General features: G+C 40.8%; 1 protein-coding gene across 2 annotated transcripts in view; it reads right to left on the bottom strand.

Annotated features, from left to right (window-relative positions):
* Positions 1–6,132: 6,132 nt before the first annotated feature.
* Positions 6,133–27,783, bottom strand: part of FBLN5 (fibulin 5) — a 46,777-nt gene continuing 25,126 nt past the window's right edge. For both annotated transcript variants that reach the window (XM_059474831.1, XM_059474830.1), the window contains 7 exons: positions 20,442–20,564; positions 17,569–17,685; positions 16,511–16,630; positions 13,308–13,430; positions 12,634–12,760; positions 9,698–9,893; positions 6,133–7,875 (listed from right to left, as the gene is read on the bottom strand). In XM_059474831.1, the coding sequence (XP_059330814.1) occupies positions 7,714–7,875; positions 9,698–9,893; positions 12,634–12,760; positions 13,308–13,430; positions 16,511–16,630; positions 17,569–17,685; positions 20,442–20,564 (968 nt within the window). In that variant the 3' untranslated portion in view covers positions 6,133–7,713. The remainder of the gene's footprint in view (positions 7,876–9,697; positions 9,894–12,633; positions 12,761–13,307; positions 13,431–16,510; positions 16,631–17,568; positions 17,686–20,441; positions 20,565–27,783) is intronic.

A 27,783-nucleotide genomic window follows, 5' to 3' on the forward strand; every position in this document is an offset into this window, starting at 1 on the left:
AGAGTTAGGGAAAAGACTCTTTCAACAACAACATTAAGGAGCATCCTTTGAGCTGGGCAGTGAGTCCTTCTCCTTCCATCTCTACTGGCTGCAGGATAAACTCTTGGAATAAGGTGATACTAAATGTGCTACACCTAAAATTGTACTTAGAGGTTTTTGGTATCCAGTGCATCTCATTGGGTGACAGATTGGCCAGGGCATCATTTTTTTCGTCAGCTGATTCTGCATTCAAACACATGAATGCTGCCATCCTCCCCCATGCCCTGCCACCCCTTTTTATTGAATTCTTTATTCCGTTATTTTTTATTGAAGTGATTGTTTGTACTTCCCAAGCAGAGCTAAAATACTTCATAGAGCAAGAGAGATCTGTCTCAGAGATCCTGCGCATGGAGAACATTCTTTAGGATTTTTACATTATCTTAGTGTGGCTCCCCCTTGCCTCTGGCCATGCCTGCCTCTTTCTTGGCTCGACCATCAAACAGCCATTGTGTCTGTATCCTGATATGGATCAACTATGCTTAATCCTGCTGTGGGAGACAAGGTCAAGGAGTGAATTCTTCCTTTTACAGATGTTGTCTGGGATGTCTTAATTTCAGAGCTATTTATAGGCTGCATGGGTACTTATGTTTCTAAGGAGATAATCTCCTTTTTAATATTTTGTGTTTCTGGTCGAATATTTTTGTCCATGTCAATGACTTCATAACCAAAGCACTGAAGGTTAACTAATCAGCAAGCTCTTTTTTATTAACTTTCTGGTTCAATTGTAATGGTATCCCTCTGTAATTCTCTTGTATCCATGGATATGACTACACTGCTGTGAACCAAATGCTGTCACACCACTGTTAACTTGCACCAAATCACGCTGGGTAATTCCAAGTGAGCACAACTCTGAGGAAAGGCAGAGGGATACACTAGAGCTTCCTGCCTGTATTATGTGTGTGGTAGGTAACAGTTTGGTCCTTTTAATTTTGGTAATTTTAAATGTTGCATTTATACAGATGTATAAATGCAGTGAGAAATTTTATAGACATTATGATGTAAATCTGCACTTGATATCATTCAGAAGCCAGTGAAATTACCTCTCCTTCAGCTCTATGTCTCTATGAGCTTTGTTTGTTCCTCACTGACCTGGTGTGTAGACTTGGGCCAGCTGGTGTTTCTGGTCACTGTAGGAGCCCAGGGATCTCTGTTGAGCAGCTGCTGTTGTTTGGGAAGCAGTCAGTTTTTCTGTCCCCCTGCTCTGCTTGAATGGCATCAGATGTCAGGGTCCAAAGGAATATTTTTAAATGATGAATTATATTCCAATATTCCTGGGGATACTGATTTTAATAACAAATCTGTGTCATCTTGGCAGGTCTTCTTCCTCTTTGTTTGCATTTCACATAATCTACAAAGCAAGTTTACTGACCAAAATGTTTCTGAAAAGCAGGAATTTCTCATGAAGACTGGGGAACTCTGATCCTGGAGTTTTGAATTGTGTTTGCGTTATATGTAGGCAGCCAAGAAACACCATGCTTTGAAGATTTTTGTCAAAAACTAACCTTTGTAGCTATGGTTCCACATGTTGGTTGGAGAACACATGCAGAAAGTTGCTGATGAACAATCTCCAGACTAAGGTCCCAGTCTGGACAAACACATGCATGGAACACTGTCAAGGAAGTCAACAAAATCGCTCATAGGTTACAGAGAGGAACAATTCCTATCAATGATGTGACTATGCAGAGGCTTGGGTTTTATGCAGAGGCTTGGGTTTTATGCAGAGCTTCATGTTTTAACAAAATAGAATCTAGTGCCTGGGCTGGCCTTTGAAGACCAGGAGTGAGGAATCGGAATCATTCATGGAAATGCATCAACGAATGTCTTGAAATACCAGAAGAGATTTTGAAGGTTAAAGGTTATCTCAGGAAATGACAAAGAGCCCAAAGATAGTGCCCACAAAGACAGAGATACTGCAATCATACTATTATTTATTCACAGGAAGGAGGCTTTCAGCTCTACTCTAAAAATAATATGTATCTGCTTACATTTATACCACTGACACTGAGATTTGAGACTTAAAATAAAACTGGGCTAAATCCAGACTTGAGGTGAGTTTAGTGATCACTTACTTCAGCACATGTGATGATCACATTGAACTCTCTCTGACTTGGGCTACATACTCTGTTTGCAAATTGGAAAAACCTCATCCAAGGTTTGTAAAGCCTAAGGGTGTATTGCATAAGCATGTCCTTATCAGACTTCTTAAAACACCCTGAGACTATCAAGCCAACACAATAACAGATGCCATTTCCAGAGAAAATCCATACTTAGAAGAGCATCACCTTCAAAACTGAGGAGTTGTGGGGTTTTAAAAATCCTGTTCATAAAGCCAGGCTCTGCCAGCAGGCTGGGCAATCCCTTCAGCCATTCCCAGCTCATACTTTGCTGTAAGAGTAATTAGAACATGGCAGTGCCTGCATCTCCAGTGAAACACATGGAAAGCTTGACCAGGTGGTGGCTGCAGAATAACATGGTGGGAAAATAATGGATCTTCCCTGGGTATGAGCAGAGTACTTGAGGTCAGTCAGGCCCTAGAAAAGGCAAATAGCCTACAACTGATCTCCAAAAAGCAAGTGTTAAGTGCCAGAGAAGAAGTGGAGTTCACTCAGCATGTGCTTGCAGTACATGAGCATAATGAGATCATTTGTCCAGGACAAACCAGAAAGGGAAAATGAGTGACCTCAGGGACATGGGAAAGGGATTTGGAAGAGATTGAATATTTCAGGAGTTAGTAGTTCCTGTAGTGTTTCCTACAGATCCCTTTTTTACTCAGATACATTCCTCAATTCTTACAGTGAGGTTACTGCATCATTATTTACCTCCTGGTGTAAAAGCTGTACCCAAACTCTCCCTCGTGTGGCTTCACCAGTGTTTGTTGAGTTACCCAGGGGGATCAGTTTGCAAACCACTAGAGGTATCTCAGAAGTTTGAGCTAAGAATGGGAATAGGTGAGATTTCCACAGCTGATGTGCACAGTTAAAAACTCCAGTTACACTCTGCCCTGACACAGGTGAGGACAGGGGCAGGTGCAGAGGGCAGGCAGCTGTCACAGACATCCCCACATAAATGCCTCTGGACCATGTGGCACTGACCCTTTGGCACATGTCACCTTTCTGAGGCAGGCTTTCTGCAGAGTCTCCAAAATTCTAGTTATGGCCATCATCCTCAGTCTTCATGCCTAGCACCTGCTTTGGGGTTGAGCTATTCAAAATTGGTTCAAAGACTTACAACAACAAAATGTAATGGGTGTAAAACACTTGTCTGGACTTGTGTGAGATAAGGAAACAGCTTGTTCCATGTTGCCTTACAGCTCTCTGACTTCCACATGCAGAGCCACACCACCACTTCTGTAGCTTCTGTAAATTCTCCTGTATACAGATACATGTACAGTGCTTTACACAAACATAGGGAAGATTCCAAGGACGCTTCATTGAAAAGCATCAGTCATGCAGATTGACACCACCTGAGGGGTTTGTCCATAGAGGATAGAGATTTATTTTGACAATAGTGCTTGTCAGGATTGAATAACATTAGGGCATACTTTTATTCCTTTTTCTTTTAAACATCTTTATGATATTTCCCTTATGCTCTAATACAGCTACATGCTGTGGAAGATATTCAGTAGCATATTCTGTGAATAAGCCAAACTGGAGAACTTGCATGACCACAAATTGTACTGATTGTATTGTTCTGCCAGCTCTAGACAGAGAAAAATTATTATACAAGTTCTGCTGATGCTGATACCATGTTTATGAGACAACAAAAGTTGGCTCTTCTGAAGGCTAAGTAAAAAAAAAAAAAAAAAGTAAATATGAATACAGGACTCCAACTGAAGAGGAGAGAGCTTGTATGAATGGCCCTGGATACGACACAGTGGTGGTGGGTGACCAGGTTCTCAAAAGAAGTTGAGTTTTTTAAACAAAGTTATTGTAGTCAGTGAAAATCATCAGTTGAAAAGCGATTCTGTGAGATCCAGGAAACTCTTGGGTGAAGTAACATTTTGTTGTCTGTGTCAAAAAGGTCAATTCCTTAAAAATATCTCAAAGTCAACTAAGCAGATTATAGGATTCATTCTACTCCTTCTGGCACCTAACCCAACTAACATGAACCAATTTTTTCATTTATCAAAACAGCTTCTCCTTCCCAATTACTGTGATCTGTATCAAAGATTACTGCCATATCTGCTGTCTTTTACCTTTATTCCAGTTATTGCATTGCTAATAGGCGCGGTACACACAGTGGAGGGCAGTTTTTCCGCTGAGAACCTGTGTTCAAACAGACATGGCAGCTGACTGGCAGGAGAGGCAAAGAGCTGAACCTTCCCTGCCAGCCTGAGCAAGCAGAGCCAGAGGAAGCCCCACACACCCAGAGCAGGGTCTGTGCTCTCCCTTGGTGCTGCTCACAACACTGGCCATTAACCATACGGCAAAACTCTTCATGGTAGAAAATCATCAGCAGTGGATTAGAGTAAAGAATCATTTTCTGAACAGACCTGGAATTCTGTCTGCTTTTGAGGAGTCCTGGCCTCAAAGAGGAACATAAATATATGAAACAGTTGCATGTTTACTTTTTTAGCTTTCGTGCTGTAAAAGCCTGACATGCGTAGTCTGCTTTTTTATTTGGTGAGAATTGCTGTAATATTTGAGTCTGCAGTGGTCTATTGAAAACAGACCCCTGACTAGGAAATAGAGAGTTTAGATGTTATAAACTGCTAGTAATTTATTATTTTGGGATTGGCATATATTTTGGCAAAGTTTAAGTTGGCTGGAGTGATAGTGAGTGATGAAAGATGTTATGGCGGTTGAGAAGTGGCTGAATTCCTTTGTTTCCAGACTTTTCACTTTTTTTTAAGGCGCAGAATGTTTATATAGAAAGTGTAATATTGTTTTATGGGTATTTGCTGGACCCTGCTAAAACCAAGCACTCAAGCTTTACTCTTTTAACAAAGTGTTTTGTTATGGAATTCCTCTGGGTTTTGATGTTTCTAAATTAGGGTTAAATCAGGTTGGTATGTGGGGGCCATGGGAGAGCAGGCCAGAAGTGACAAACTGTCTGATGTCTAGCAGGGTTTGCTTCCACACAGGGAGGTGATGTGGTGGCAGGAAAAGAGGACTCCTCAACTGGGCATGAAGGAGCCATAACATAAGGACACAAAAAGGGGGAAGAGGGGATTTTAAACACTGGGAAAGCTGTCAGCATTTTAAGAGTTGGACATTTTCAGTGCAAGACCCTGCCTGCCCCACGGCTGCTGTCTGATCCACCAGAGCCTGATTGCTTCCCATGTTTTATTTCCATCGTCTGGAGCAGGAGCACTTTCAGTCCCATGGTTATAAATTATCATTCTTCCTTCCCAGTCATCTCTATTTTTCCCTCCAAGACTGTGGTACTTGATGAGCCATGATACACTCAGGAAACAAATTCTTGTTTCTGATATTTCTCTGCCCATTTCTTCTGCATTTATCTCCTCCAAGTTGGCTGCTCATAAAACTCATTGGCTTTCTGCCTTCAGCTTGGCTCACTAAACCCTGGAGTCAGTCTCCAGCCTTTTTGTTTTTACAATAAAGGACAGAGCTCTGAGCCACAGCATCCTGGGATGTTGTAGCAGCAGAGAGAAAATGTTTAAACCATTAAGAAACGGAAGCTGCTAAACTCAGTGTTTCATTGCTGAGAGCATCAGGGCTTCCTTCAAGCTGAGTACAAGGAAAAAGAGCAGAGTTTCTACTAATTCAGAAATCTTACTAGGAACAAGAGTCAGTTTTCTGATTGTATCATGCAATCCATGTTGTAATAACTTTCCAAGTCTGTATTCTCCCATTAAATACTCCACTTTAATGAAGACCTCACATTGCTACTCTGCTTTGAGTTGCTCACATTATCGTCTTTGTAAACCTCTCCCAAGTAGCACTGAGCACTTCCAGTTCTCAAAAGACAAGCAAAGGCTATCCTTCCTGTCCTAGCAATGCTAGAGAGCCAAAAAGCCAGTAAGGAAAAGCAAAGTAAAAGAGCTTATTTCAAACAGATTTAAGAACAAGGCATGTAAACCATCATGCCTATTAAAATAAAAGACCAAAGTGCCAGTGGCTTCAACACACATTATACCTTCCAACTATACAATTTTTAATTTTTTTTCAAACTATTAAACATATGTATAGATTTAGCTTAGCACTGAGAGGCCTCAGCTGGAATTCTTTTCACAGTTTTGGGCACTGTGCTTCAAAAAAGATGTGAACCAACTGGAGAGAATCCAGATGAGAGCAACAAGAATGATCAAAGGCCCAGAAAATGTGATGTATGAGGAAAGACCAAAAGAATTGGGTTTGTTTAGACTAGAGAAGAACAGTGTGAGGGGAGACATGACAACAGTCTTCAGACACGTTAGGCTGCTGCAAAGGGGAAGATAAACTGTTCTCAATTTCTACTGGAAGTAGGCTAAAAAACAACAGATTACAGCGGAGATTCAGATTAGACTTTAGAAGAAGATTACAATGGAGATTCAGATTAGACTTTAGAAGAAACTTTTTTTTTTTTTTGGCTACAGCAGTTATACCTGAGAAGACAATGCCCATGAAAATTGTGGGAGCCCACTGTTTGAGATTGGGGTACTGGTATACTCTGGTCTGCATGAATAAGACGGCTCCTAGTCCTTTTCAGCTTTTTCCCCCCATGTTAGAAGTGTAGGAGAGAGATTGCAAGTGGAAAAAAAATATTTTCTGAAGGAATACGGACAGGTCTGACCTGAGTGGTCTTTGAACAGGAGATTAATTGCAGCCATACCTACAGAGTTAGTATTACTACCTTGTAGCCATTACACACTGTTTGCATCTATCACACTCAGGAAAACAGGGAAAAATAAAATTCTGATCCTTATCTGCTCTAAAGTCTCTACTTATGCTGGATACTGTTCTGGCAGTGGAGGCCTGTGTCAAAAATCTTGAGTGTAAATAAGCATAAAATCCTAAATATTGTAAAGCACACCACCCAGTGATAGATTTCTATGAACTCTGTTATATAGAAAGATTTAATACAGAAAGGAACCCAAACATGTGACACTTTGTCAGAAAGCAAAAGATTACATAGTACAACATGTTTTTTGGAATGAATTTACAATTAATTTTAACTATAAAATCGAATGAAAAAAAACAGGTGAAACTAAGACAAATGCAGGGTGAATTGAAACAAAGTGCCTGACTGATAATTCCAGAGATAATTGGGAATGCAAACTGGGACTCCTGAGGTCCCTTGTTTCAATAGGTGGGTTTTTTGTTTCTGTTTCTGCTTGTTTTTCTGCTTTTCATTTATAATGAAAAAAATTTTTAAAAAGGCAAGATTGCAAAAGCCAGCTTTTCCCTCAGTTTTTTTGGTGCTTTCTGCTAAGCAGCCTTGGAGCTACAAAGGTTCACAGTCTTTCACATAGACTCATGCCCTAGAAGTGTTTACAGTGAGAAGAAGAGTCCTTAAAATACATGACCACACAGACAATCATATGGGATCTTCAGTTGTTTGCATCCTGCTCTGGACTGAGCATGAAGAGGCCTCTAGACACACATAGGTCACAGCTCTGTGGAAATGGTGATTTGGTCTGGAGCTTCTATAGTACTGGCTTTTCAGGAGAGAGTTGTGCAGAGGAGGAACTGTCTCTTTTGGCTTAGTGTTTCCAGGGCACAGACTGGAGGTTTAGAAGGAGTACTGTGACACAAATATCCTCAGCCGGATGACAGAGCTGCCTCTGAAGTTGATGACGGTGTTTACAGTGATCATTTCCAAGTCCAGCTCGATCGTGCGCGGCCCCTTCACGGGCCGGGTCATCACCAGGGTGGCACTGATGGGTCCTGTTTGCTGTGCATGAAACAAGAGAAAGCAGGTGAGATTGCCAAAACTAGTTCTTCAAAACCACTGTCCCACTAGTCTTCAAGCAGCTAAAATAGGTGTTTTCTGTTTCATTGTTTGAAACCACTGCAACTGAAGGGACAGAGTTTCATTGCAGCATTTGGCTTCTTTTCAGTGTGAACTGTCACCTTCTACAGTTTGTAAAGCCTTTGGGAGCCCTGCGCATAAAGGAGCTATTGAACATAGACACTTGCTATTGCCCAAAAGAGAAAAAAGGTGAAAACATGGATTTAGGATATAAACAAGTAATTATACATTTTTGTTTGTTTGTTTGTTTGAAGTACTCTTTCGTTTGATGTAAAGTTACTGTGAAGAAGCAGAGACCCAGAAGGGCTTTTTTAAAAGAACCTGGAAAACAGGTGTTCCCATGTGAATGGGGTCTGGGTTTGTGGTACATTGTGTGTGTTAATTGTACAAACCTTACACTTTGAATATGCAATGGCACTTCAGAACAAGTTCTTTATTAAATGGAAGCAGACCTTGGTGATATCTGACCAGAACAGTGGACTATGTGCATTTAAAAATCAGATCTGCTAATGTTAAAACCAGCTGCAGTTTGTTTTCCATCAGGAACTTACATAGGCACAGTGGGTCCTGCTTTACCTGTCCATTTCTACCTCAAGACTGGGTGTTTGTTACCTTTGATCAGAGAAGGCTGACACAGCCATGAGGAGGTGCTGGGCGTGTTGCCTGGTCTGTGCCAGGCCAGGTCCTGATGCCTCAGCAAGGGCACAGTGTCTTTCCCATGCCCTCCCAGTGCCCAGGGAATGGCTGCATGATGAATCACTGGAGCAGCAGGCTTGGGCAATGGGAGTGGGTGCTGAGGCCTCAGCACCTGCTAGATTGGCCCAGATGAGGGGATTGGTAATGGCTTTGCAACAGAAAAGCTCTAGTGAGATGTAAATCATTATAATGGGACCGCTTGTCAATTCAGGATTTTGAAACATTCCCATTTTCTTACAGTGGGAATCTGAGTTTCTTGTGAGAAATATGTCCTGGAATCTATCCCACTACCCCTGTCCATGAGGGATGGGAACCTTCAGTAGCCACAGAACAGGACTTAATGTGATTGTCAGAGCCAGGTTTTGCCTGGAGCTGAAAATCAACCTCCTAAGAGTCACTGTCCCTTGTGGATGTGCCCCATTCTCTGCAGACACCCCTGTAATCTCTACATGTTGGTGGTGTGGCAAAGATGACTGGGGAACACAGAGATCTTCTGAGAAAAACAAATTAAAAAACCTCAGGTAATTACATTTTCTGTAACAGTGTCTACAAAATATGTATGTTCTCAGTGGAAAAAAATCATAACAAATGAAAGCAAAGAACCCAGAAAGTAAATTGTTGGCATAAAGGGATTTTTGCTTAATTTTTTGGTTTTCACGTTTTTCAATTTCCAATGAAAAGGTTTAATGAAACAGAAAAGAAACATTGAGTCTTTTGGTGACAGTTTTGATTGTCCATCAAATAAAAAACAGTTTGGCACAATAGTTTCTCTTGAGCTTGGGAAACCTGAGCTATTCTTAGGCATGGGTACAGCTCTGGGCTTTCCTAAACCTGCTGTCTCATAGGACAGGCATATTTGCTTTGGGTAGCTTACTCTCCAGAGAGATCCAGCAGTTCCTGCACATCAGCACACTGCTGTGCACATCTGTGTGTAAAAAAGTGCCTCATACTGAAGGTTTAAGTGGCAGTCACAAGAAGCTCAGTTGTGCCATGGGGACATTCAGCCAACAAGATGCTCCATGTTTCCCCCAGGGAGCACTGGACTTACCCGCATGTAGAATTCCCTGCCCTCGTTCCCTGATTTGATTTGGAAGATGTAATAGGCTCCAGGGTAGCGAGTTGTTGCTTGCATCTGAAAAATATCCGAAGGCACAGACCTCCCAGACACCATGTCCATCACTCTGTACAGGATGGTGAAGGGCTGATCTCGGCACCCAGGGTTTTCAGCTGGACACATGCAGCGGCTGGTGGTCAGAGACAGGATTGTCAGAGATAGAATTATCAGCAGGGGTTACAAATTGCTGTAATATTTGATTATTTATATAAATAAATGTGCATAAATAAATAAACAAACAAATAATGTTGTTGACCAGCTAAAAGAATCAATGAAACTTGTAATGCATTTTCTCACTTTTAGCATTTTCTGTGTTGCTGTTCTGGCTTACGTCCTGCCTCCTTTTTCTTGTCTTCTTGGCAAAAATAATTTGCCATTCTCCTTAGATCACTCAAAAATGTGAACTTCCTTTGAAGCAGCCCTGCAGGTGTAGAATACTCTGTACATGTTTATTCTGTTAGTAATTTATACTGAACTGTCCCCAGAATATTATTAGATAATTTCACTGGTAGTACTACATAAACAGTAGTGATTTTTGTTTCATTATATTTTGTGCACTACATGAAAACATACAGTTGACATCCTGGATCAAGCCAAAGCTCTAACATCAAATGCAGAGCCTTAAGGAAGAAGAGGATATGACAAGCACACAACATTTCCACCAACAGTCTCCAATTGTTTGTGACTCAGGGAACCCCTGAAACAAAAATTTCTTCTTTCTATTCATCAGCTATCGATGCATTTCTTATCCATCAGCTTTTCCAGCTTCCCACATGAATGTTTGGCATGCACAGCCCCTGTGGCCAGAAGCCCCACAGCCCCTTTCATCTCTCTTTGCATGGCTTCTTTCTGACTTTAGCTGGTGCTCCCAGCTGCTCACCTGAAAGGAGAGCAGCCAGTCAATCCCTGCTCATCCTTCTCACCCATCTCAGGGCTTCCCATCTGATCCTGTTCATGGCTGAACTGCTCTACTTTGGCTGTTACTCACAAGAAAGCTATTCTATACTTTTGATCATCCTCATTGCTTCTTATGAACCTTTATCCAGTTGTATTTCTTTTGACAGGAGGGGAAGGAACTGCACAGTCTTAAAGATGTAGTACACAATAGAGCATGTGCTCCAAGGATATTCTCTACCTATTAACATTTGGAACTCAGATTGCTTTTCTGACCTCTAGTGAGTACTGCAGATCATGGAACAAGAACCCTCAAATCTCAGTTTGCATGGATTATGATCAGATCAGTGGTCCGTATTTAATTTGTGAATTTGGGATTTTCTTTTTACTTTAAACTCATCTACACTGAATTTCATCTGCCATTTTCATTGCACAGTCATCGAGGCTTATTCTGTAGTATTTTTCTACCCACTTTTATCTGCTGTCTTCATATATTGTTGCAGACTTTGCCCATCTCATGGTTTATTCTTTTCCCCAGGTTGTTTATGATGGACCAAGCAGGTCCAGCTCAGACCTCTGCAGAAATTCATGAAAGTTGACAATTTAACACTATCCTCTATTTAATTTTTATCTTTCAGCTTCTTATTCTTCTGTTCCAGGGACTTTTCTCTGTTACTTATGACTGCTTAATTTCCATGATAACTATGTGAGGGTCTTTTCAGAAGCCTTTGGAAATGCAAACAGACTGCGTCAGTTCCTGTGCCCTAGTCATATGCTGCTGATTTCTTCAGAGATCTCTAAGGAAGTTGTAAAGCAGGATATCTCTTTATAAAAGTAATGTTGGGAGAATTTACTGGGCAAGGGTGTTTTAATTATTTTTTCTATTTTTTCTATAACCTCTACTGCTGACATCAATTTCAGACAGCGCATCTGGCATGTCCCCCATCAAGAGGCTCCTGGCATTATGATCACCCAATTCCTTCCAGAGAAAACACAGATACCAGGAATTCACTTGGCAATTTTACACTGACCACTTCTGGACATATGTCACTAATTAAGAGCAGGCCCATTTAGAGATGAGCCAAAGCCACCAAACACAAGGCTCAGAGATTGTGTTCTGATGCAAGCTGCTCTGCAAGGACTCTGTAGCTGAGCTCTGGGGAATTTAGATACAGAGGATTCTGTTATTTCAAATTCCAGTTTAAGACTCTATTGCCAAGGGAGGAGAACCCAGAACTGGACAAATACTATGTGTCTACTCTTCAGCTGCCATTGTTCAGAAAACAATGCAAATACAGTTATAAATTCTAAAGGAAAGAAGCTAATTGCTAATCTATTGACTTTCTATAAAATGTATTAGGCTACCAAGCAATTCCAGATTATTGGGTTTAGTGCAAACATTGTGGATGAAATAATGTGGACTGCAGTATATTGATATCTGTCTGGAATTGAAATATTTTGAGCCCCAGCAAATACATACAGATGTGAAAGAAACAGTCTATTTTAAGAAATTTAAGGTTTATTGTTTGCTTGCTCAAATGTTTCCCAGTTGAGACAGTACTAACAACCTCATCCAGACATACCCAATTTCTGGGCAAGGTCAGTGAGCTTGATTAGTTTGTAAACTATTCAGAACTTTTAACCTTTAAGCAATAAGAAACTCCAAATATCATCTAATATTTTAAACTACTTTGCAGGCATAAACTAGTCACCATTTGCAGGAAATATTCCTACTAATAAACAGGCTGCATTTGAGCATATATGAAGTCAGTAATGTAAGTAAATGTTTCTTATTACATCACAAGCCTTGCTGTTTTCTAACTAACTGATAGCTGCTTTTCCAGTCTAACTTCACATACATCTGACTTACAGACAGAGTTCATGGCTGTAGTGTAAAATTACAGCTTCTTTGGTTTACCTTAGATACAACTTTCACAGACAGAATTTGCTTTTGTGGCTGTGGGTATGTTACTCACTTCTCATTAATCTGGAGATAAGGCTCCTCACATCGTACTGGATCTAAACATTTATATTCTCCTGGGATATTGAAACATGTTTGCTGTGAAGTGCAGGTGAAGTTTCTGATTTCACATTCATTGATATCTAAAACACAAGAAATGAGAGAATGGCTGAAACAGGGAAATATGTACCAGATACCACTCCTACAAACTGGTTTCCATCTTAAAGAATTACACCAAAATTCATAAAACTCTTGCACTATGAGAGGTGGCCTTTTTATAATTGTCCCCTCTTTTAAGATCAGTTTTTACTCCATTCACTTCTGCTAATTAGAGTGCTCCCACATGCTGAATGCTGCAAAAAAAACCCCAAAAACCCCAAACCCAAACAAAAAAGGGAATTGGCTTCTCAAACTCTCCGACCTCAGAGAATGTGAAAGGTACAGCAGAGGGGAGAGCATTTGAGGTCTTTCCTGTGTAGTTGTTTCCTAGTCAGTAAAGTCTTACTTAAAACAACACACCTGTTCACCTCAGAAGGAATATTCACGTGCTGACATCCTTACCAGAATGGCATAATTGGCCCCCACGAGCATTTCACTGTGCAATGCCAAGACCAAGTTCTTGAAAACCTCTTTCTAGACACAGGATCTACTTTCTGGTCCCCAGAGGTTTAATCAGTGCAGAAATGTTACCTTGGCAGCTTCTACTGTCATCAAGCAAGTTATATCCTGAAGGACAGGTACAGTAGTAAGAACCAGGCCCATTCACACATTCGTGCTGGCAGAGGAACTCTGAGAAGCTGCACTCATCCATGTCTGCAGTGGGAACACAAAAACCAAAGTTTAGTGTCCTTGGCTTTACTGTCAAAAGAGCAGTCCTGCAGGCAGGTGGCCACCCAGACTACCTGCCCATTACCTCAGCTGGAGGCTGGCACTCTCCAGCTCCCTAGAGCTCTGCAGCAGCCTGACAAAATGCTATACAACAAGTTCTTCATGAAACACTTTTTTCCTAAGGAAACCAAAGCTGCTGCTGAACACAATGTATGGCTTTTAATTATTTATTTTTCTTTTCTAATACCTGTCACCACTTGGCCATGTTTTCATTCCTGTTTTACGTCAGAGATAGATACTCTGACAACAAAGCTGCAACTGTAATTTAAAAGGAAAGACTTGGCAGCAGTTTTGTTTTCTTTTTTTTTTCCCCTTCTTTTGGAGAACAAGCTTCACGTTCCCAGGGTTCCAGCCACATGGGTTCCAGCAGAACTCCTGCAGCCAGCCCTGTCTGTTTCATAGTTTTTAGCCTCTAGTCAGTTACTTCCAAGTCATTCCAGCAAGACTCCTAGAGCACATCCCAGCCTGGGTCAGACACGCTGCAAGGCCCAGCCTTCTCCCAGATACATGGGAGGCTGGGCAGTCTGTCAAACACTGACTGAAAGCAGAAACTGAGTTCTTTGCCCCTTGCTCTCATGAATTGACCAGTCATTGTGTTCTGCAGGGCTGTGCTCAAGTGAGAAAGATGAACTTCAGAGCTGCACATGGAGCCATGGCTGACTGAGGGGAAAACACATGCAAAGGCACGAGGCCGAGGGAGGCTGCCACTAATCATTTCCTTATTTCCCTGTTCAGGGGAAGAAAGGAACAAAGGCCAGGGCCCCAGCCAGGAACTCCCAAGTTCTTATTCCCAGCTCTGACATGTTGACTCTCCCAGGCAAATCACTTTTACTCTTCAGACTGAATTTCCCTTTCTTCTAAATTGGGCTCAGTCCATTTATTCACTTCTGGTGTTTTGTGCAAATGGATTGGAAAGTATTTGAAGTCCAAATATATCCAAGTGGCTTTAGGGCTGAAATCAGATTCTCAAAAGGGAGATGAAAGGAACTCTACACATACAGAGTCCTGTTACTGTGTGAGTTTCCCCAGTGAGTTCACAGAAACAAACACCTTCCTGAAGCTCCATGGACTGAGGGCTGACTCCATAAAGCGGCTGAAATATTAGGCACTTTATATCAGGCGTCCTCTGGCATCCTAGCCCAGACCTCCAGCATACTGGATTTGTGTAACTGGCGCTTGGCTCCTATCAGGTCCTGAGGGACTTGAAGCCCCAAGGGCCCTGCATTCCTGCTCTTGGCCCCACAATGTTCCTAAACACTCCTGGCATTCTCCTGGCTGCCTGTGTGCAGACAACAGGGTGGTTGTCATTTCAGAGCACATCTCATGCACTTGGAAGACCTCTGTTGGGAAAGCCAGGTTGAAATCTCTGCCTCTCTCCTTGAATTGGGGCAAGAATGCCTTCCAGCTTTATGGTAAGTTGGCTGCTAGGCCATGGACTAACTCCACTCCTACTGAAATAAACCTGAATCCTGGGTGTCTCTCAAGAGTGTCCCCCTGACCAGGCATTCCCTTTGCAAGCCTCAGATGTCCAGCGATTGCTGTGGAGTGGAAGAAGCTCATCCAGAGAACCTTGACCTGCTTTGTCAAACATCTCTTGCACAAGATTGTCAGGAAAAGATTTTCTGCTGGATGGTGGAAAGGCCCTTTTGCTGGCTCAGCTCTCATGGATGAGGCTCAAGCACCACCTTATTGGGCATTGCAATGAACTTATCTGGTTCAGACCCCTTAACTGAGAAGAAGAAAATCCATCAGAATGCAGGACACTTAGGTGTTTAATTCTTAAGACCCTTTAGATATTTAATATTTGTTCCTCCCCTTATAACAAGGAGATTTGCAGGGAAAATATCTTGGGAAAGACTAATCATGTACACTGCATCTCATGTCTTCTCTCTCAGAAACAGAATATTACATCTATTTACTGTAAATTAAAACTCAAGTATTTTCCAGTGCATTTTTCCAAGACATATTGGCTGAATTTTCTAATTTTATCAGGCTGATGGTACAATAAGCAAAGAAATAAGTTTTGCCTTCAATTAAAATAAAATAATACAATAAAAACAAAATCCAGAAAGGAAAAATTACAGTGACATAAGCACAATTTATTCTGCTGTGTGCTGAACAGGTCAGCAATAACTGTACTAAGAAATCATATATTGTTTTTAAAGTGAAGCCAGAGCCATACAGGGGAAATGGGAAAGTGTCAGGCAGAAGTGAGCAGTCCTTAAGAGCAAGGGAAATACATGCATTCAACAGAAAAATGGAAAAGTGTTTTCTATAAACTATTTCTTTAATCATGGAAGGATGTCCTCAGGCTATCTCTATTTGCTCTAATAAAACTTCCTGTTCAGCATTGCAGAGTGCTTTCTTATGTTTTGCTGTTACCTTGGAGCTTTTGAATATTTAGCTTATTTCTTTAAAACCATTTGTGGCCCTCCTCCATGGAGTTTTCCTGGGCATTTGCTGAGTGCTTTAGCTGGAAAGAAGTTCATATGAGTGTCGCAGACATCTTTCAGGAAAAATCCTTTCCTCAGGATTTTTCCTCCTGAGAATCTGAGAGGCCTCAGGAACAAAATGTAAACAATGATTATCTGCTGCTGTGGAATGCAACAGGTGGATCTGTGATTGGTCTCAGAAAGTTGTTTGTAATTAATGGCCAATCACAGCCCAGCTGGCTTGGGCTCTCTGTCCGAGCCACAAACCTTTCTTATCATTCTTTTCTATTCTTAGCTAAGCCTTCTGATGAAACCTTTTCTTCTGTTCTTTTAGTATAGTTTTAATGTAATATATATCATAAAATAATAAATCAAGCCTTCTGAAACATGGAGTCAGATCCTCATCTCTTCCCTCATCCAAGAACTCCTGTGAACACTGTCACATATGAGTTGCAGCTATCCTGATGCTACCGTGGACCAAGGCAAAAAACTTTTAAGAAAGTTTGTAAAAACAATGCCTTTGAAAAAGTAAATGTAATAGAATTAAACCAAAAGAGTAAATAAGAGAGTTACCACTGCAGTTAACTCCGTCAGCTTCCAGTTCATAGCCAGGTTCACAGCGGCAGAGAAAAGAGCCATAGGTGTTGACACAGGTCTGAGTGCAAGGGTTTTCACTTGTACATTCATTCACATCTATGGGAAAACAATGCCAAATTCATCAGTGACTTCTCCCCAAACTCCATTTTCATTTTTTTTCCTGCAGAGCATTTCAAAGAGATTAGCTGTACAGTCAGAACAATTTGTTCTGAAAAATATAACCAGGTCAGTGTTGTTTATTTGGATGTTTATTTGTTGATGCCTGGGAATAGCATGTTGGACACAACATGTGTGGAAGTGAAGCATTTTGGGAATGACTTCAATTAAAACATAACATGGAAGATGGGGATGAAATTTTTATTATAAATGTTTCTGTCCTTGTCCTGCAATTTGAAAACCATTGAACCAATATTATCATAACAGATCTGAGAAAAAAGCAGCAGGATTTTTCTGAGAAAGATAATGCAATGATGAGGAGCCCTATGGAAGCCTTGGGCTAAGGCAAAAGCAATATTTTTTTCCTTGTAGGACATGAACAACTTCTGGTCATCATGAGCACAGACCTTCTCCTGCAGCATGTGGGAAGATGCTCTCTGCTTTGCCAGGGAGACTGTGAAGGGCTTGTGTTGACTTTGAGGTAGCATAGCACAGCAAAAGGTGGGCTAATGCTTAGGACTCCAGTCTGGATTGTGGGAGAGTCCGATTTACTGATCTGATAAAGGTTTTCTGTCTCAGTTGGGGAACACAACCTCACATTTTAATAATAAATTCAGTGCCTGAACACTTGGTAATTCCATTGAATTGAGTGAATTGAGGTTTGGGCCTCTGTGCATATTTCTCCTGATACACCAGTGGTGTTGCACCTGCACCCCTTTGAGGTACTGTGAAACTGCAGAAATATCTGTCTGACCAACCTGTGACCATTTCTAAAAGCAATGCTGGGAAGGTCACTTTTGTTCTGAAAACCAAGCAAGTCTTAAGGGTGTGGCTGAGGGGGCACCAAAGATTTCAGGCCTGGTTCACCCTACCCTTACCTTGGCAGGATCTCCCATCGTCGTTGAGGGTGAAGCCGGGGTTGCAGGTGCAGGAGTAGGAGCCGGGCACGTTGGCACACAGCTGCTGGCAGTACCCATAGCGACATTCGTCTATGTCTGCGGGGAAAAGGAGGGGAACTGGAGTGCTCTGCATCTCCTCATGGCAGACAAAGCAGCCAGCACACTGAGCCAGCAGTGCTGATAACACAGAAATTCCCCAGCACACTGGTCATGGTGTCACAGCCAAACTTCCAGGCGTTCAGACATGGAGTTAGAGTTGAAATGTACCTGTCCCCAGTAGAATGTGGTAATGTGGTGTTACCCACATCTGGCATCTACCAGTGTGTCTGATGAATTGATTGGCATTGCTGTAACCTTCAGTTTAAATCAGGCAGCCCAGTTTCTTCCTTTAAGCAACTCCCTCAAATGATACCTGGCTGCCAGCACAACCACAGCCAACATTGCAGCGAAATTTTGGCAGAATTAAAATAGAAACCTTCTTTGCCTCCACATGTACCAAAGCTGCTCACTGGAACAGCGGTGTTTGTTACTACAGGCTTCTTTTTTGAGTGAGGATATTTTTGAAAGATTTTTTTCCAAATAGTCACATTCTCTTTTTATATGAATTTTTAACTGACAAATTACAGACTATATAAAGAGTTAGTTTAATGCCAAAATAGCAGTTTGGGCTGAATTGCAGCATTGGCAGTGCATGCAACTGAGTGCTATGAGCACAAGAAAATGCTCTAAGACATGTAAGATGGTAAGTGCTAGAAGATTTTTGCCTCAGAACTAAAAACTAAAATGAAACACCTGGAATAGCTGTCCTTTCAAAGCCTTAACATTTCCTTTGGTATCAACCAGCTTTTGATTATTGGAGATTTTTTTAAATGGCTGTGTTAAAGCTTTGAAGCTAAATTTATGCAATAGAAAACCCAGTAGATTATATGCAGTCAGTAAGATAACTTAAAGGTCAGATCAGTGGTGATGAGTACACCAGCAGCAGGCTGCAACAAGTCCTGCAAAAATAACAAAGGTTTTAAGTAAATTAATACCTCATTCACTGGCACAGTGCATTTCATGAAGTACATGCTTTGTCTTTTCAGGACTGTTATCTCAAGAGTGCTACATTTTGAGGATAAGGACTTGTACAGGGCTGCTTCTTGTGGGTGGGTCATGTGGGTATGCTGCACTGGCTTCTTTGTGTAAACTTTATAGGATAATTGCAACAGATAGAAGTGTAGGTTTTTGTAATGGTGATTTATCAAAAGTAATTGGTAATTTCACTGAATTCCACTGCACTGATAACAGTGCCCAAAAAAAATTTGTCTCTAAACCCCAACTTGGCCCTCTGATTACAGTAAGTATTGCTTTACTGCTTTATGGCAGCAAAGATCACTTCTCCAAAGCCAGTATAAAGAATGGAAAACTGAGACTTCTTTGAAATTTAGGGGAAAATATAGCAATTCTAGACACAATTTGCTTTTCCTTTTTCACATTGCCTTGCAATAATCCATCCCATGGTTACTTAAATAGGGCAATACTGGGATGTTATTCCCTATTTTAGATAGCATGAGCAGGTACTCAAATCAATTCATCAATGCAGCCATTTCACTTCTCTGCTATAACCATCATGCAGAAGAATATTTTAGATCTGTGTTCAAATCCTGAATGCTGCACCCAACCCTTTCATTTGGCCTGTAACTGGGAGAAGTAAATGGGTAACAGAACAGGTGATGCAGAGCAGAGTCTGCCTTCCTTCCCTCCCTCATCCCCATCCTACCACATATGTCTGTACATTCCCAGCACAAGCTTTGAGAAGTTCATTTATCACAGATTAAGGAGCAGGGGCCTTGGAGACTTCTTATGCCAGGGGAACTGCAAGACAGAGACTCCCTGAGGAGGCTGTGGCTGCACAGACCCCAGCTTGGACAGGGATCAGCCTGGTGCCTGCCAGGTGAATTTCACAGCAGCAGTTAGGAAAGCAGCCAGGAATTCATGGAATTGGTACTTGGGAGGAGAAAGCTGGAAAATAACTGGAGATGCTCCAGGGACAAATGGGCAGGGAAAGCCCATTCTCCTTCCAATGGAGATGTGACAGGATGGTCCAGCTCTGCAGAGCTGGCACCAAACAGCCTGAACTGCAGGGAAAGAACTAATAATGGGTAACTTTTCTTTAAAAAAAGTTGTATGCTGACTCCTAGGTCCTACCTGTGTACCTAAGATTAATGTCTACATCATCATCCCATGTGTATGTCAGGTGAGGGGAAAGGGCTGGAGGAGAGGAGGGATGGAAGCTTTGTTTTCCTGTGCTGTTTGCTGAGCAATGTTTTTTCAACAGGACTGAGCTAAAAGGATGAACAGGGTATTGCTACAAGGAAAATAATAAAATTGAAACAAAACTGCATGGAAGATTATGAAATGGCACCCAGTTCAGAGGTAATTTTTTTCTCACCCCCAAACAAAAGAATTGGTTGACTTGGGAGTTACTGTCATTCCCATTTCTTGGTATCAGATATGGATCCCTTCAGGTCCACCCTGTCACAATAACAAAAGCTCAAGTCTGTTTGGGCAAAAATCTTTGTGCACACATGCTTGCAATTGATCTTACATGAAAGGGAATCCTTCAGACTGGGAATATGAAAAGCCCAGTTATGACACTACTGTGATGCTAGTCATATGGCATTTCCAGCTACAGTTTTGTTCCATGGGGGAGTCTCTCTGCCAAACACCTCATTGGCACTTTCAGAGACAAAAGAGTTTCCACATAGCTGAAGGTTTAACTGTGTCCTTGGCAAAAGTGCTTAGTGACTTTAATTCAGGGAGCCCCAGGTACACAGATACTCAGATACTGTAGCAAATGAGCATTTTACCTAAACACTGGCCTTCTAACAGCCAGTAGCCTTCAGTGCAGGAACAAGTGTAGCCCCCTTCAGTATTTATGCAGATCTGGGTGGGGTTACACTGGTGAGAATCTGAAGCGCATTCATCCACATCTGCAACACAGAATACAGAAGGAAAATGTTAAAAATAGCAACAACAAAAGATTGTTCATATTGTACAGTGTGCACACTGCCTCTGTGCAAGGAAGCAGTTTGGAGGAGTAGAGAGAATGACCATAACCTGAAGGAAAATCACACTAATAAATGTCTGAGGGCAGTGAGAACTGAGAATGCACATCAAATCTCAGTTTTGCAGGTGACCCAGTATTTTCTCCTCAAGGAAAGTCTCTCATTATCTCAAACTTTTTGTAACTTCCACATTTGCTGTCACTGAGCTTGGATTTCCATGCTGTAGAGCAGTGTTCAGTCCTGGGGAGAGGCTGCTGAAAGGGTTGTGCAACACCATTGAAAAGTAAGAGATGAAGGAGAGTTTGAGAGATGTACAAACACAACTCAGAGACATAAAAAAACCCACTTCCTACCCCCACCAATGCAGACCATCTCACTGCAATTTTTCAGACACAAAGTTCAACCAAAAATCAACCTTTACCTGACCAAAAAAATGTATACTTCCCTGGAATCAATTTCCTGACAATAGTACTATTTTCTTTTAATTTCCACCCCCCCACCTCACCATCTTCACTGGGTTTAATGTATTTGGGTTTTTATTGCAATCCCTTAGGGTGTTTTTGTTGTGGGCTTTTTTTTTTTTCCCTTTTTTTTTTTTTTGCAAGGGAGGTGAATAACATTCTTACATTTATATAAGCCAGGACCCTGGAACCTAACTGATTAAAAATGCCTTTCAGAGTAAGAAATTCATTTTGAATCACGCCTTGCTCAATATCTTTCCTGATGTTTCAGGCATCAGGTTTGCCTCTAGATGTCAGAAATAGAAATACCAAAAGATAAATTGTGTCATTTCCCCAGCCAAACTAAATTTTTATGTTTTATTTATTGATACCTAAACTATTTTTCATTCCAGCATACTGTGCACTGGCCTTTGCTGAAGCACTATGTCATCCTAGCAATGCTACTCCCTTGATCCTCCCCTGATTCTTATTAACCCAGACTTTGTTAGGTCATGACTGAAAGTGTCTCACCAAAGCCCCGGGCTGGAGCAGGGAGCAGAGGGCAGGAATTCCATGTCTGTGCCTGCCCCCAAGGCAGCAAGCACAGCCAGTCAGCTGTACAACCCCAGCAGTCATGAAATAACTGATGCGGGCTACCACAGCAGCATATCTAACATGCTCAGATACATAAATAAATACAAACATATTGTACATATGGAGGGAGTCTAGGGTTCTTATCTTGCCAACATCTGTATCAGAGCAATTTATGGTGAGTCAAAACTGGTAAGATAACAAGAGGGGCACAATTAGAAGCAATTAACTCTGTCAGAATTTGGTTCCCATGTATTTATTGGCCAGATGAAGATTGGCAAAATGGTGGGGGAAGTGGGGAAAGGGTGAGATAACAAGTCTAGACTATATAGGTCCATAAATATGTTGTTGAGTTCAGCTATTGCTTCTGCGATTGAGCTAAAAAATTTGGATCCTCCCTTCATAGCATATCACACATAATTGGTAGTATCTGAACAGAGATTTTATCTGACCATAAATTTAATAGCAATGACATTAATGTTTTCTAAATGAAAAAGCTTTCTATTTGTCATGCTTGCTTATTGTTTTAGGAGTGGTACCTTGGGATCTGGCCAATTTTGCTTTTTCTTAGTCTGCACTAAGCTTAAAAAGGAGATTTTCATTTTCCATGTTCCCTGCTTCCAGTAATATTAATAGGTGAAGCAAAGTGGAAACAAAATGAGGGTCATGGTCTCACCACATATGGTAGCAAGGCAGTTTGAAGACAACAGATCCTCCACTCTTTTGTGGGGCATTTTTCTTGCAGGGATACAACATCTTTCACTTAAGCAACAGGTGGCTATGGGATTGGTTTTGTTCCCAAATCATCCTTGTAGCAGCTGCTTGAGCTCCACTCCAGAGAAGTAAAATGTTGATCCTCTTCCACTTGCTTTATAACAAGCAGATTTATTTGCTTACTCCCAGTCTTCACCTTTTGTGGTAGTATTTGGAAGCATATTTCCATTTGAATACAACATTTTTTACAATGAAGGCCTCCTGTGGAGTTTCTGCCAGAATACCTGATGATCCTGAAGTTGTCTATGCAGAATACCTTGACTCATCACATTTTGCACTGAACTGTACCTCAGTGACTTCACTAAAGAAGCTTTATGCAGCCAGAAGGTGTAAACAGATTTACTGGTAGCAGCAAATCTTTTTGGTTGGGCCTGAGGGAGCACACCCAGTTCTGTATTTCATGTCTGGCATTCTCTAAGATTGCCCCTTACCATGAAGTGCCATTAAACTCTTACTGACACAGCCAATACAATCAAATAAAGTATTTTTGGCAAGCACCCTTCACAGCTGGAACAGGTAATATGATCCCAGGCTGTCTGCCCTGGATTGATCCACATTATATGGGCTCACTGAGAGCAGATATTTGTGCACTGAAAAAACTATTGGTGCAACAGTTGGCCAGACATTAGGTATCTTCTTGAAGGACATCAGACCTGGGAGACATAGGGTGTCATGCCCATTTGCACAGTACAGCATACAGTAAGAGCAGATGTGGTTGGTAAAGTCAAAACTAGACATTTGGCAGGAAAAACAAAAAAGAAAAACCAACAAACCCAAAGAATCCCAGATTATTTCCACTTGGGAGAAAACTAGTCATAGAACTTCAAGAGATTGCCTGTGGATAGACATAAAAGTTCTGTCTTCTATGGATAGAGACATAGAAGTTCTATCTTCTATGGATAGACATAGAAGTTACATCAAAACAGTTCCAGGGCATTTTTGTTTGAATGAAAATTGCAAGAGGTTGCAAGTGGAACATGACAATCCATCAATAAGGCATGAATAATTTCTTTGTCTGGTTGCACAGCTTATTTCTGTCCCATTCAAGCATCAATCTTAGGTGTCTTCATGCTCTGGGACTTCAGACCCCATATGTACTACCTCTGCCTCTGTGATGGGTCATACACAATACCTGAGCAATCTAATTGCACATGATTATAGATTTTCAATAGTTTTGTAGGTTCAAAGCAGATAAGACAAATTCAGAGAATAAAAAACTGTAAGGCCTACTCAATGTAAGGATAGCACAAGTGGCTAAGAAATCCCTGAGGTGCATTTTCCTGAAGTTTGGAAGAGTATGTCTGACACAGCACAACTTATGTCACAGTCTTCACCATGGACAGAAATACTGCAGTGAGTTGTCCCCTGAGCCCCAAGGTAAAGTCTAATCAGATGGAAAGCACAAGAGTTATTAAAGGGCAGCATGCTAGCAAGAAACCCTAGAAACCCCACTGCCCTCCATTCAAGATGTTAACAAAGTGTGATATTTGATGATCTCAGTGCCATGAAAGCATCAGATGCTGTCACCTATCACTGATAATCCAAGGATGGTTTTCATTATACCAAACCTGCTTTTAGTATATTTCATCACCAAGATCCTTAGAAAATCTTACCTGCATCCAAACAACGTCTAGTCTTTAATAATAGCTACTGTTAAGGGATACCTCATGTGATTTTGGCTAGATGACTCAGTATGTGGCAACAGAGAAAAGTTGCTGTGAGGTGGACTGGGAAGAAAATACAAATTAGATCTGTCCTCAGAGAAGATAAGGTACCTGGTGGTTACTGTGCAGGACAAGGAGCCAGCACAGATACACTGGCCACACTGTAGCTCATGGGCTGAGAATTTATCTTTTGGGAACTCTTCATTGCTTTTCGTCTTCCATCACCCTGCTTCCTTTTTGGAAAGCAGGGATTACAAAATCCATGAAAATCCATTATCTCTGCTATAGTCCAGTCTCCCTCACTGTTTAGCACCTAAAACTCTTCAGGATAGGGCATTTTACAAAACAGAAACAGGAGCAGGTGACAGACCTTTCTGTCTTGTAGTCTCTCATGTACAACTTGCATCTATTATTATGAACATTTCAAGATACCACTTTTTCAGAAATTTTGTGCAGACTATACATTGGCTAGTGAAATATAAAATAAAAGATTAACCATCATGTTTTCTACTAGAGGACCTTGGAAGCAGCAAAGTTTCTTTCAGCTAAATTCTATGGAATGTTGCTGTTCCACCCTAATGTTGCATGGAACCTCAAAGATTCCAGTAGTTACTGAAGCAGGAAGAGAATTATTGATGTAACCTACGGCAAATTAAAAGAGTAATCTGACTTTCATACCTCTTCCTACCCTGACAGACAGGACTGTGAATGTTGCTGTGAAATTGCATATGAAAAAAGTGAGAATGTTAAAGGTTGTCATACCTAATAATTTTGAACAAATTCAGATTTTTCCAAATGACTAGTGGCTCTGGGTGACTCCTTTGAGACAGCAGTTGTTCAGCACACTAGAGAACCAAGGCAGGATAGATGGATCACTGTTCAAAACTTCTCTTGCCAAGGAATGCTTGGCCAAAGCTGGTTCTAGTTGTTTCAGCTCTTGGGCATCCTGCTGTGTGCTATTAAATTAGTGGTCATTGATATTCTCTCACCCATCCTTCCAGTTGTTGTATTCACTTCTCTTATCCATCTTTCAAGTTGCTGTATTCACATTACTGCTCCCACAGCTAATTCCAAAGGCAGAAGTTTGGGCAGGACTCCAGACAAATTAAAATCTGACTTGAAGTGGGAACGATTTACTTTGCTAGTTCCCAGATGAATACTGAGAGCAGCCACATGGCCTGTGCAGAGCACTGCTCTGTGCCTCCTAAGAAATACCACCTACAATGAACAGAGCCTCGTGGCTCTGAGCCATGAGATTTAGAGGTCTTTGGGTTACTGACAGAAGGAGAGAATAGGTACAGGGCATCTCCATATCCCTTTGTAAGGATACATGGGCTGAAAGAGCCAAAGTCTGAACACTCCAAAATGAACCACATGCCTCTCTCTTAGGTCAGTGTGTTTGCATTAAAAATTATGGCTGTGGTGCTTTGGTTTAGCAGCTCTGGGGTGTGATGTTGTCTTCACTTGACATTTTGACAAGAGGTGAGGTGGCTGGGGCAATGGGATTTCATTTGGGGATTGCAAGGGTGGAGAAAGTTTTTTTTAAATTTCTGGCTGGCTGCCTGCCTTTTGTAGGATGTGATGTGCTGATGTTTTGTTTTTATTGGTACAAATTGTATTTTGAATGGATGGCAGGATGCCTGGTGACTGGATAGATATCATTTATAATGTCAAAATAAATATGTGAACTCATGGTGTTTAGCATGCAAATTACTGGCTTTGTGTTTTATTATCTGTAAAAGCTAATATTAATAGATATTAGTGGATTCTTTAGAATTTAGCCACATCATAGAACAATGAATGAAATTTTTAATTTGCTGCTCATAAATTAAAGATAAAATAAATAATTTAAAAGCCATGCATGCACAAAAAATGGAGCAACATATTGATATAGAAAGGAAAGCTAGATGTGAAACTGCAGCACAATACTACATCTCACCAGGGAGGCTAATTCTTATCAGGAGGTCTTTTTATGGCACTGACTCATGTTCACCAAAAACACAGGACTGAGACCACTCTTATTTGTATTAATAATACTGCAAGAAATCACAGCATAAAAAGAAAACCAACACTCTAACCCTTTGAGTGAAGACCAGATATATTCAGTACTTTTCAAACCAAAGAAACTAAGACTAGGAGTTCCATAATCTCAAGAGAGAACCATAAATGTGGAATTCTGAGGAACTGGTTTTGGCCCACTGTTTTCCACATTTGTGATAAAATGCAGAGGATCCCAAGCTGGTGCAGTAAAGAACTAAAATGTGAAATGAAGTCTTATATGAAAGTATTTTGCTAGGTATGGTGGGCACATTTGAAAGTGCTTTTCAAGACAGACAAATGCGAGGTCTTATATCAAGAGTAAAAAATGTAGGTCAAAAACAAACCTCTGGGGTTGTTATAGGTAATCACTTGAACATGAACTTTGCCTGACATCATGCTGCTGAAAAGCATTACTGTGAGCACACTGAGTAGACACAGGAAATTGTTCTTACACTGTACATTGCATTAGTGCAATAATTACTGAAATACATTTCTGGCATCAACATTTTAAAAAATGATATTGCAAAGAAATACCAAGAGATTCCAAAGAGTTATTCCAAGCCACAAAAATTTATCTTAGAGCAAGATAATGCTCCATTTAGTAATCTATTTAAGAAAAGGTTCAAGGTATATTTGCCTGTGATCTTCCAAGCATCTGCATGGAAACTATGTTCTTATCTGAGATGGTCGCTAAAGCAAAAGACAAAGACATATAATTCAGTGTTTAGAAGACAGATTAAAAATAAAAATTAGACACATGCTTTAGTGCTTCTGATTAAACATCTGAAAAACATAATACAACACATGCTAGAGGGTGCATGGAACCTCAAAGTTTCCAGTAGTTACTGAAGCAGAAAGAGAATTATTGATGCAGTCAGTAGCAAATTGAAATAATTATCTGGTTTTCACACCTCTTCTTACTCTTACAGATAGGACTGTGAGTATTGCTGTGAAATTACATATGAAAAAAACTAGGATGCTAAAGATTGTTCCTGTCCTTTAGGGTCTTACACCTCAACAATATTTATTCTTTCAAACAAGCTGTAGCAAAAAACTGTGTCTTCAAAACACCATTTGACAGGTAAGGTTCTATGTCCTGGGTCACAAAAAAAGACAGATTATGTGGTCAAAATGGTGTCTTAAAGTATTCACTGAATAATCTAACACCTTTCAATGTTTAGTTATTTTTGTCTATATCCATAACCTGAGATTTTCTGTTTGCCTTACCTAATTTTCCATTTCCCAGGCCATTAGAAAAAGTACTGAAAATGAGAATATGAATTTGAAAAGTTCTTCCAAATGATTTTTCCATTGCAAATATTAAAGTGTACATGTGTGCATTTTTTATTTTTTATTTGTAGTTTAATCAATAAAAATGGTTTTTAGTGAAAGAAATTGTACCTCTAATGCTTTTAGTAACTTCAGAAATATGTGGAAAACATAGAAAATGTTAAAAACATTTTTTTGTGGTAGAAGATGTTAAGTCATCAGCCTAAATATGCTGGGCATGCCAACCACCTCCCTTTCAGTACACACAGAGTGATTGCTTCTTTGTGAAGGATGAACCAGGTAATAGAGGGAGAATCCAATTTATTACCACAGACAATTCACTGAATCAAAGACCCTCAAGAGGAC

The sequence above is a fragment of the Ammospiza nelsoni genome, chromosome 6 (assembly GCF_027579445.1).
Source record: "Ammospiza nelsoni isolate bAmmNel1 chromosome 6, bAmmNel1.pri, whole genome shotgun sequence".
Classification (NCBI taxonomy): domain Eukaryota; kingdom Metazoa; phylum Chordata; class Aves; order Passeriformes; family Passerellidae; genus Ammospiza; species Ammospiza nelsoni.